We start from the raw sequence: 11,229 nt of genomic DNA on the forward strand, positions 1-11,229 counted from the left end.
CGTCCCGTCACCCAGCAGCGCCTGCTGAATAGGCTGCCCACTGCGGGCAGTGCACTGACAGAGTCGGGGATTGGAGACCTGATTACACACCAAGGAGAAAGGCAGGAAGTGTAACAGACAGTGTAAGCAACTGGAAGAAAGCCTTGCCCATCAGCGGCAAGGATCCTGTCCATGTTCCCAGTCTTGCAGGCTGTTGTGTTCTGCCTTGCGAGACAAGACTGCTCCCATTCAAAGACCTTATGGCATTTTATCAGTTGTTATTCAGAGATAATTCTGTGTTCTTTTTCTTCTTTGATGCCTCTGATCTTTCCTTTTTACACCTAGTATGTCAGTTACTTACCTACTGCTACATGACAAACCACCCTGAGAGGTGGTGGCCTAACATGCCATCATTTTGGCTCCCAATTCTGTGGCTCAGCCTGGCTGATGTTTGGGTCTGAGTTTGGCTGATCTGTGCTGGCTCCCTTGTGTACCTGCAGTTGGCTAGAGGGTTGACCAGAAGCTAGGCAATCTACAGCGTCTCATTCCCAGTCTGATAACTGGCAGACCACTGGCCAGACAGAGGACACTTGGGCCATGTGTGTTCCTTCAGCCAGCAGGCTCACTTCTGCTTCTTCATGTAGTACGTGGTTGAATGGGTCCCCAGATCACTAAAAAAGTGGAAAGTCAAGGTGCAGAAATTGCACAACATCATCTCTGCCTCATTCCACTGGTCAAGGCAAGTCACTAGACTGTCCCGGATGCAGGGTGGGAAGGACTAGATTCCTACGCTGGATGGAAAGAGCCGCAGCATTGCATGGCAAAGGGTGTAGACGCAGTAAAGGAACAAGGTGACAGCCATTTTATCATCAGTCACACACTGCACATTCCTCCATGATCACGCCTTAAAATTCTTGACGACTCTTCAGGAATTACAGTATGGGTTTTTTAATTATCTAGGCAATTATATAGTTAAACTGGAGGGCTGGCCTACCTTATTGTTTTTGTTTCCTGTCCATTAGCCTTTAACATGTAGCTTTCTGAATTTTACATAGAAAAGGCTCTGTGATTTAGTATTAGCCATGTGACCTGTGCATGTTGCCCGAGACAGGCATCCGAGTGTCACCTGTGGAGTACAGACAGACACACCCAGTTGGCCCATTCGATTTCCTTGAGCAGTTGCCTCAGTGTGTTTGATGCTCATAGCAGCAGCTCAGGCATGTTGAGGCCCATCTTGTCTGTGTTGCTGTATCATTAGAAGTGCCCACAGACCGAGCTGTGCATGGCAGTGCCATCTCATGGTAAAGAAACTGACACTTACAAGTTTACAGATGTGCTTAAGGCCACTGGGGCTTCTCTGCCAAGTTCACGGAAGACTGCATTGAGACCTCAGTTCTGTCTAGGTGCTCGTGGGTCTGAGACCCTGAGGGTTGTTTAAGAACTCCACTTTGACCCACACCATGGCACAGCTCTCTCTGCTGGGTTTGTCCCTGCTGTGGAGGCTGGAGCTGAAGAGTGGAGCTTCGGGCTCCTCCTGGGTGGGGGTAGGGGTGCTCCACATGTTTTTGGCTGCTTAGCTTTCAGTTTCAACGTTGTAAGCTTAAGCACACTATTAGACTTCTCAAGAACTCCCTTAGATTGGGTGCAAACTAATGTTTGTTAATGTTATAATGAACTCTTCCAAAGTGAATGCTGTTTATTATTGCACATTTTCAGAACATCCAGGTTGACTGCAGTGGTTGTGCCATGTCCCCACCTTCGGCTGAACCCTCAGCCCCGACCTCTTCCACCAAACGGGCAGTTGGCCCTTCCTCCTCCCCCCTCGCCCCAGCGGTCCCCTTTTCCCTCCTCCTGTATCAGACTTGACAGCTCTCTGGAACTTTCATGTCTTCCTTCCTGCTGAGACTCTAAGGAATTTTTCTCATATAGATTTACTCTATATGGTTGTTTTCTCATAGATCATGACTTTTAAAGTTCTGTCTTTTTAGCTTTTAGTTTAAAACAGGAAAAAAGAGCATCATCAGTTATGTTGAAGGGCATTTGGAAAATTTTAAGATACATTTATTGCATTGAAAGAGCTACAAAGAAAGAGGGAAAAACAGAGAGAGAGAGAGAGAAAGAGAAATATCTTGCATGTACTGGTTTACTCCACAGATGGCTGCAATAGCCAGCCCTGGCCAGGAGCTTCGTCTGTGTCTCCCATGTGCGTGCAGGGATCCAAATACTTGAGCCATTCTCTGATGCTTTGTCCAGGCCATAAACACGGAGCTGGATGGGAAGTGGAGCAGCTGAGACCCAAACCAGTACATGAATGGGATGTCGACTTTACAGGTAGCATCTTGGACCTGCTGCACCAGTGTTGGGACCCTGAAGTGGCTAATTAATATAAAGTATCAATTTATATCAAGTGATCAACCCAATCAGTTATGTTTTAGGGTTACCCAATCAGTTATGTTTTAGCGTTACACCAAATATGTTCATTTATCTCCTGGATTATTCTGAAGCTCACAGTTTCCGTGGATTTCCACTTGTAGAAAGGGTTATCTTAGTCCCTAAACCACCTCTGTTGCAACAGATGAAGAATTCTGTGGCAGACATTAACATGAAAAGGATGGCTATTATTGCATAGCAGGCTAAGTCACCACTTGGGTTCCTACATCCCATGTTAGAGAACTGATTTGAATACCAGCTGTTGTACTTTTGGTCTCTCTCCCTGCTAATGCATATGGGGAGCAGTGGGTGAGGGCCCAGTGCTTGAGTTTCTGCTACCCTCATAGGAGAGCTGGTTGGAGCTCCTGGCTCAGCTTAGCATCTGGACAATGAACAATAGAAGACCTCTCTGTCTCTCTCTCTCTGTCACTTTGTCTCTGATATAAATGCATCTATATGGAGAGTCCTAAGAAGGAATATTGTATTGTCAAATTCGCAAATATGTATAAAAACAGAGAATAATGTAACAAATTCCCATGTAACAGTGTTAATAACTAACTCCCCACTGATACCCCAAATAATGTAACATTCCCACAAGACAGTGTCCACACTGCCCACAGATACCCAGTGTCATTTTAAAGTCAGTCCCTGACTGTCATTCCTGGACGCATCCTTGAAAACCTTAAGCAGAGGAAACCCGTGTTCCCCTCTGAGTTACGTCCTCCGTCCCTACACTGAAAGGAGCCACTGGCCTCTCCACAGCCCTCATTCTGCTTCTCTCTTCCAGGGCCCAGTCATATACGCACAGTTAGACCACTCGGGTGGACGTCACAGTGACAGGATCAACAAGTCGGAGTCCGTGGTCTATGCAGACATCCGGAAAAACTAAGAGAAAACCGCCCAGAACGCATGCAAAGCAAGAAACGAACCCGTCCTGGACTCTGGTTAATCACGTGTGGCCTTGGGACCCAGGCAAGGACAAGCACATGTGTGCTCCTAGTGGAGAAAAAGATGTATATAAAAGAATCTGTATAAATATGCTATTTAATCTTCCCGACATGAGGAGCCAGTGGTGTCGCGTGCGAAGGTGGTGTGACTATGTGCATGTAAATTGTCTTGCTGTTGTACTTCCTGTCAGGGTCACTTATGCTTGGGAAATCTCACAACAGTTTCTACCATTTCATTAGGTTACTGCCATGTAGGGTTTTGCCTCCCTGGAGACAGGAGCAGGTCTTTTACACGTGCGGTCGACACGGCCTTTCCATCTAAGGCTTAACCAGGCTTAGCTTTGCCACAGGTCGAGAGTGGGGGTGTGGCTCTGGTAGTACATCCAGGGTGGCTCCAGCCCAGTGTCAGCAGCCGCCTGCTGGGGCACGGCTGTTATAGAAAACGTCCACTCTCTACACCACTTGAAGACAGTCTGAGAAGTTTTTTATTGATGTTTTTCTCTCTAAAATACAAAGTGATTTTTTTAGCCTTCTGTATCATGTAGACGGCCTTTGGTGTCACACCCTTCATGTGATCTGCCTTGGATTCATTACAGCAAAGCAAGCAGAGGGTGAACGCTGGAGGTCACTCCTGGGTCAGTTCCACAGAAAATCCAGGCTTGGCGTGAGGATGGCCGGCCCGCTCGATGAGAGTGGCAGGTGGCTCGGAGGTTCTCCTGAGCTCCTTCCTGCTTAAAGGGAGAGCCCCTGGTGTGAAGGCTGGCGGTTTCTTTCCTTGTGAGCAGATGGAGTTAGCTCAGCCTGCCCCTCTGCTGTCCTGGGGCCCACGGGGTTCGCCACCCCCTGGTAAAGCTCAGTCCCGCGCCCAGCAGGAGGCAGACTCCAGGCTCTACCAAAACCACCTTGTGCCCCAGAGACCCTGTAGGCAAGGGGCTGACACCAAGCTCAGCATCCACGTGCTCACACTGCCACTTTGGGGATCTGCTGTTCCCGATTTGCCTTTTTATTATCCCCTCACTTCTCGCTGACGTGTAATTGATAAACAACAAGGAAGAGTGCAGAGTTTGGGACCCCCACTCACGGTTCTCTGACCCATCCCCACCTCAAATCGATGCGTTTGGATATTTCATGGAGAACAGAGGGTCTGGGGATGAGCAGGACACCGTGACTTATCCTGGCATGCTCCTGCTGTGTGGAGCGCGGTGCTTTAAGAGAATTGGCTTTTTTCCCTTGAGAGTTGTCTTGTGGCACCAGCTAGGTGAACAACCAGTGCAGATGCAGAGCCGGCGTGGGGCAGGTGCAGGGGGAGTGTTTCCTGCTTCCTTTGTGGCCCCATCAGGCTGCCTCCTTTCCCGCCGCACCTCCTGTGGCCTACCTGTGTGCATATGGGGGAGTCATATGTGCGGGCAACGTCCACATTCTCCAGCTTGATGCCCGGGCCCGCACCCTCCGCAGGCGCGTGACTGACCTTGGCTATGTTCACATGGACAGGTAGCATAGAGCTCCAAGGCCGAGGGGGACAAGTCCTACGGCCATTCCTCACTGAGAAAAGGGCCGTCCTCCCGTCCCCTCTTCCTCATCCTCTCTGGCTGTTTCACGGTCCCATGTTTGTGAAGCTGGTTACCCACTAGAGTCCACCTTCCCTTGCCCACCCATACATGCCTGACTTGGCAACATCCTGGCCCAACCACACACCTTGCACTCAGGTATTCCAGCTGAAATTCTGCCCCCGACCTTCCCCGCCAGGAAGGCTGCCAGCTCCTAGGGTTGATCTGCAGGAAAGGCCAACATAGACATCCCAGCCAGGGCCCCAACTCCCCCAGCTGTGACCTAACCTCACACTGCCTCCTTCATGTGCTGCAGCCCTTTGTCCTGGGCCTGGCGCAGAGGGTCCAGCTGGTGGACCTCTGCTTTGCATGTCCTCGCTGGTGGGATGAAACCTCTGAAAGGGCTCAGGGGGAGACCAACATCCCCAACTCTTGTTTTTCGATGAAAATGTAGGGAAAAAAACATCAAGGTCACTGTTGTTTGTTCTTTCTTATTCAATTGTACCTTTGTGAATATTTTAATACATCTTTCCAATGTCTGAATTGTCTTCTGTGATTATTTTGAGTCAGAGTGAAGCACCTCAGCGTGCCAGCCGCCTTGTCTGTGTATTCCTCACACGTGATGTCCATGAGCATGTTTCTGGACCTTTGCACCGCCCTGCTGTCCCTGCCCCCACCCCGCCCCTGCCAAGACTGGAGACACATCACATCTTCTGCAGACAGTGTGGTCTGCTGGCTCCCTTGGAGTCTGCTCCAGTGCCACCTTCTCAGATCTCTGGCCTCGCCCCTGCACCCGGCTCTCCCCCAGGAGACGGCTGCGTCTGATGATGTCCTTCCGGCCGGTGGGGACCTAAGTCCCAAGGCAGCACCGAGTCACCCATGGCCTCACAGAGTCTGCTTGCACCTCCTTACTAAAGCTGCAGCCCCACTGCTTCAGAGAGCCCTCCCTGAGGCCGCCTGTAGCCTTGGCCACTCCAGGCAGTTTTCACACTTGTAAAACCTCAGGATGCAATTAGACCCTTGTTTTTTTTTTTTTTTTTAAGATTTATTTACTTTATTGGAAGGGCAGATATACAAAGAGGAGGAGAGACAGAGAGGAAGATCTTCCATCCAATGATTCATTACCCACGAGACCACAGTAGCTGGAGCTCAGCCAAGCTGAAGCCAGGAGCCAGGAGCTCCTCCAGGTCGCCTGCATGGGTGCAGGGTCCCAAGGCTTTGGGCCATCCTCAACTGCTTTCCCAGGCCACAAGCAGGGAGATGGAGGGGAAGCAGGGCCACCAGGATTAGAACCAATGACCATATGGGATCCTGGCGAGGCGAGGACCTTAAGCACTACACTATTGTGCAGGGCCTGGCAATTAGATTCTAACACCAGTTCTGGTGAGGCTGTGCTCACAGTCCTGTTTGTCTCTCTCTCCCTCCCCCTCTCTTTTCTCCCTCTGTTCAGCCCATGTTTTCTTGTGTTCCCCCCCACACAAAAAAACAGAAGTCCCCAAGGGGCCAGGATTTTGTAGTATCATCTTCTCAGGGCGTGGGGAAGTCCCTGCTTTCTTAATAAATGCTCAGTAAATGCTGAGTGTATGGGAGACCACAAGATCAACCTCCTTACTGGATGCCTGCGGCGTACTGGGCACTGGGCATCGCTTACACTATAACCTCGAGGTCATTCTAGAAAGATAGGAAGACAGTGCGGGCTTAGATTACAAATTGCCCAGGCTCCCTTGGCTTATGCAGCAGCACTGAAGTGAGGACGCAGCTGTTTGAGCCAAAGGAAGGGACCGACTTCCCGACTCACTTCGATGCCATGTGCATTGATGGTGGCACTCTGTTGAGAGCCGTGTCCCACACTCATTTCAACATTTCCCAGTACCTTATGGTTCTTATAACTGACCTTGGATTCACAATGGGCCCTAACCTACATAACCCCAGTGCTTCCCCTCCCCTCTTCTCTCCTTTCTTCTCCTCTCTTTTATTTTTATTGGAAAGGCATATTTACAGAGAAAAGGAGAGACAGAGAGATCTTCAATTCATTGGTTCACTCCCCAAGTGGTCACAATGAAGCTGATATGACCTGAAGCCAGGAGCCAGGAGCTTCTCCTGGGTCTCCCATACAGGTACAAGGTCCCAGGACTTTGGGCTGTCTTCTACTGCTTTCCTAGGCCAGAAGCAAGGACTGGAAAGGAAGTGGAGCTGCTGGAACATGAACTGGAGCTGATATGCTATGCCACACTTGAAGTTGGAGGATAAGCCAGTAGAGCCAGTGTGCTGCTTTCCGCCCCCCTCCCAATGATTTGTTAAGCACAGAGAGAGGGACAGCTGGCAGGAACACAGCAGGGAGTGATTCCCACGGGTGAGCGGCACCCATCGGGTGTGGTCCTCAGTGTGATCTGCACCCTCCCGGTGTGATCCACTAAAGAACAGGGAGCTTCTCTGGCACAGGAGGGCAGCAGGCAGGGAATCATACCAGTGTCCACAGCCTTTGTGACTCTGGCCAGGCCAAGAGCCAGGTGGCCTCTTCCTGCTGGGACTGTGGTTTCCCAGCTACAAGAAGCGCACACACCAGGCCAGTACGCGCTCACCGTTTCCATTTCTTTGAAGGTTTGCACAGAGACCTCTGTTCACTGACTCACTCCCTTTAATGCCCACCGCATCTGGGACTGGGCCAGGCTGAAGGCGGGAGCCCAGAACTCACACCCAGGTGTTCCCTGTGGGTGACAGGAACCCTGACTGCGGCAGCCAGCACCTGCTCCCTCCCAGGGTGCAGGAAACAGGAAGGACTTGAACCAAGGCCCTCTGTGTAGACTTAGCCACATGGCCCTCTGTTATCTCTGCTGCAGTGCTGAGAACTGAGCTGACTGAGCCGTGCTTGCTAGGAAACCTTAGGTTCTCTTCCGGCTTCACTGGGTGACTGCTGCTCCACCCGCTGGATTCAGAGCCACACGCTGACACCTCCCACCACTGGGGCCGGAAGCACACTCCCAGAGGCGGTCCCTGTGGAGATTTTTTAAAGTTATTATTATTATTATTAAAACTTTCCTACAACACAAGACTGAGTAGTAAACTCAGTGGTCATCTTCAATAACTATTTGATCCCAAGCCTTTTCAAAAATCTTTTTTGGTTTTCTTTCTGGATTATTTTGAAACAAATCCCCAAATCACATCAGCTCATATGTGTGTGTATGTATATATATATATATATATATATATATATATATATATATATATATATATATATATAGTTTTTTTTAAGATTTATTTATTTTTATTGGAAAGTCAGATTTACAAAGAGGAGATACCAAAAGATCTTCCATCCACTGGTTCACTTCCCAAGTGGCCACAATGGCTGGGGCAGAGCCAATCCAAAGCCAGAGGCAAGGAGCTTCTTCCAGGTCTACCATGCAGGTGCAGGGTCCCAAGGCTTTGAGCTGTCCTGGACTGCTTTCCCAGGCCACAAGCATGGAGATGGATGGGAAGTGGAGCTGCCGGGAATGTGAAGTGATTCTCCTGTGGGATCTTGGAGCATGCAAGGTGAGGATTTAGCCACTGCACCATTGTGCCATCGTGCCAGGCCCACCCTTGTATTCTTCACTGAGCATCTTTCTAAAAAGATGGACATTTTCTCACATAACCATAATATCTTTAAAGATGCAACAGAAGCACATTTTTAAAAACAAAATCCTGGGTTTTGTTGGTTACCCAGTTTGCACTCAAATTTCCTTTGTCATACGCATGCCAATTTCCAAATGATTTCAAATCAGAATCCAAATATGCTTCTAGGAAAGACCTGTTTGAAAGCTAAAGATGGGAGCATGCTTCAGTCACGACAGTGAGCCACCACTCGGAACACCTGTAGCCCCCATCAGAGAACTGGGTTCAAGTCCTATCCCAGCTCCAGGCTCTAGCTTCCTGCTCGTGTGCACAGCCCCGAGAGGGCTCCAGGCTCTAGCTTCCTGCTCGTGTGCACAGCCCCGAGAGGGCTCCAGGCTCTAGCTTCCTGCTCATGTGCACAGCCCCGAGAGGGCTCCAGGCTCTAGCTTCCTGCTCGTGTGCACAGCCCCGAGAGGGCTCCAGGCTCTAGCTTCCTGCTCATGTGCACAGCCCCAGCTCCAGGCTCTAGCTTCCTGCTCACGTGCACAGCCCCGGCTCCAGGCTCTAGCTTCCTGCTCATGTGCACAGCCCTGAGAGGGCAGCAGGTGATCATGGCTCCATAGTGGAGTTCCTGCCATCCATGGGTGACTTGGATTGAGTTCTGGGCTCCTAACCCACCCCTGGCTGCTGTCACTTAGGGAATTTACAGAATGAACCAGTGGGTGGTATAAGTTTTTTGAGCAGCTAAAATCTGAGATGGAATCTTGGTGCCCTGCAGGGCACTGCCTGCTCCCAATGCTGTGCCAGGAGTTTCTGGTCAGTAGGCAAGCACGAAACCGCTCAGTATTTACCCTGAGACGGCTTTCTCTTAACAGACGTGCCATAGTAGTTAAAGCTCTCTTGAACTTCTAGAGATTAAGGTGTTTCCACTATTGGTAGTAGTCCATTATAAGTAATGGTACAATTGTCCTATGAACCATTACTAAAGAGGATAGTGGGTCAGCAGTGGGCCCGGCAGTTAAGCAGCTGTCGGGGAGGCCCTCTCCCATGTGTGAGTTCTGACTTCGTTCCTGGTTCCAGCTTCCTGCTAACACACAGCCTGGGAGGCAGCTGTGCTGGCTCAGATACTTGGGTCCCTGGCACCCCATGGGGACTCTGGATTGAGTGCCTGGCTTGCAGCTTCACCCTGACCTAACCCCGGCCATCACAGTTGTTTGGAGAGTGGACCAGAAGACAGGAGCATTCTCTCTCTTTCTCCCTCTCTCTCAAATAAATGAGCATTGGGAAAAATAAAAGATAAAACTGTTGGGTGACTTGATTAGAAAAAGAAAACGGTTTCTCTAAAAAACAAGAAACTGAATGTAAATACTTTGCAGCCTTAGAAAAGCAGCCCTGGATTGAGATCAGACACATCCTCTGGCCCTTGGAAATGGATCTAATTAATATTCAACATCCCCCCACCCTCATCCTTCCTGAAGCCAGCAGGAGCTGGCAGCACATTTCAGGTCTGACCCAGGGTTGAGTTGTAAGGGCAGGGTGAGGCCTGGAGTCCGCAGGAGGCCTGGCTGTGTTTATAGGAAGGAAAAGGGAGCAGGAGGGCCTCACATGCTCACAGGGTCCCCATCAGCTGCCGCAAACAGGCCATTGTCGCTTCTTGGCGTGGGCTCTTTCACCTGATTGTCCATCCACTGCTGTCCTGTGGGCTTTGTGGACCTAGCCTCGAGGGCAGCAGAATGTCAGGAAGGGCTGGTGCTTTGTTTAAGTCTCCCTGTGTGGAGCAGGAGGCCTAGCAGGTCTGCAGTCTCATGCTTGCTTTGTAGCCCTGCCCTCACACCTGTATGCTGGACACGTATGGGTGGTTACAGGCCCTTCAGACGGAGCGTGCAGTTGGCTCAGGGGTCTGGGGCCGAACCAGAGCCAAAGGGCAGCCTGCTTTGGTCTGAGGTTCCTCTTCTCCTCCTCCTCTTCCACCATCACCACCAAGAGGGACTCCCAGGGGACTCAATTTTTACTCCAGATCACATTTTTGTTCTTTTCTCTGCCTTTGAATAGTTATTTTTATTACTGTCATCATCATCATTATTACTATAAACTTTGCTTTCACTCCATGAAAGCAGCATGTCTTTTACATCGATTGCGTAGGGGATGCTTGGGGACACACAACAGGCAATGGGGACACACCCATCCTCACTCCCAGCAGAGTCCCAGGGATGTGTTCATGTGGTGTTGAATGTTCCTGTGTAAACATAGGCCCAGTCGTGGCATTGTAGGCTGTTTCTGTAGGAAGTTGCTCTGGCATAGGGAATACTTTTGGGAAAGCTTGTTCAAGAATCTTGGGCCCAAGATGGCACAGCAGGCATGGAATACAGAGTTCCTGACAGCCGGCAGGTGTCACTCAGCTCACAGTCCTTCGGCCAAGGAAGCTGACCATGGGCTTCAAAGAAACAACGCTGTGTCACATTGGCGAGGAGAGCATGCTGTATGTGCTGCTGCCATGAAGCCCTGGGACACAGAGCCATCGGCGCCAGCCACACCAGCTCTTCTTGCAGAGCAAGTTGAGCTAATAATTTAATGTGGACTAATTCAGCTGAAGGAAGAAAAAAAATTCAAGGGAAGGAAATGAAAGAAATGTAGGAAGAGAACCAGTGCTTGGCTTCTTTCCACATCCTCCCAAGAAAGTACTGTCAGGGAGACGTGATGATGCTGGCTCCTGGTTTGTCTGTTCAGGCTTGTTT

General features: G+C 50.1%; 1 protein-coding gene across 1 annotated transcript in view; it reads left to right on the top strand.

Moving 5' to 3' along the window:
- Nucleotides 1-3,463, top strand: part of MPZL1 (myelin protein zero like 1) — a 70,860-nt gene extending 67,397 nt beyond the window's left edge. Inside the window, exon 6 of the mRNA XM_058660594.1 lies at nucleotides 3,197-3,463. Coding sequence (XP_058516577.1) covers nucleotides 3,197-3,298 — 102 coding nt within the window. The 3' untranslated portion in view covers nucleotides 3,299-3,463. The remainder of the gene's footprint in view (nucleotides 1-3,196) is intronic.
- Nucleotides 3,464-11,229: the final 7,766 nt, after the last annotated feature.

Source organism: Ochotona princeps, chromosome 2, assembly GCF_030435755.1.
Source record: "Ochotona princeps isolate mOchPri1 chromosome 2, mOchPri1.hap1, whole genome shotgun sequence".
Classification (NCBI taxonomy): domain Eukaryota; kingdom Metazoa; phylum Chordata; class Mammalia; order Lagomorpha; family Ochotonidae; genus Ochotona; species Ochotona princeps.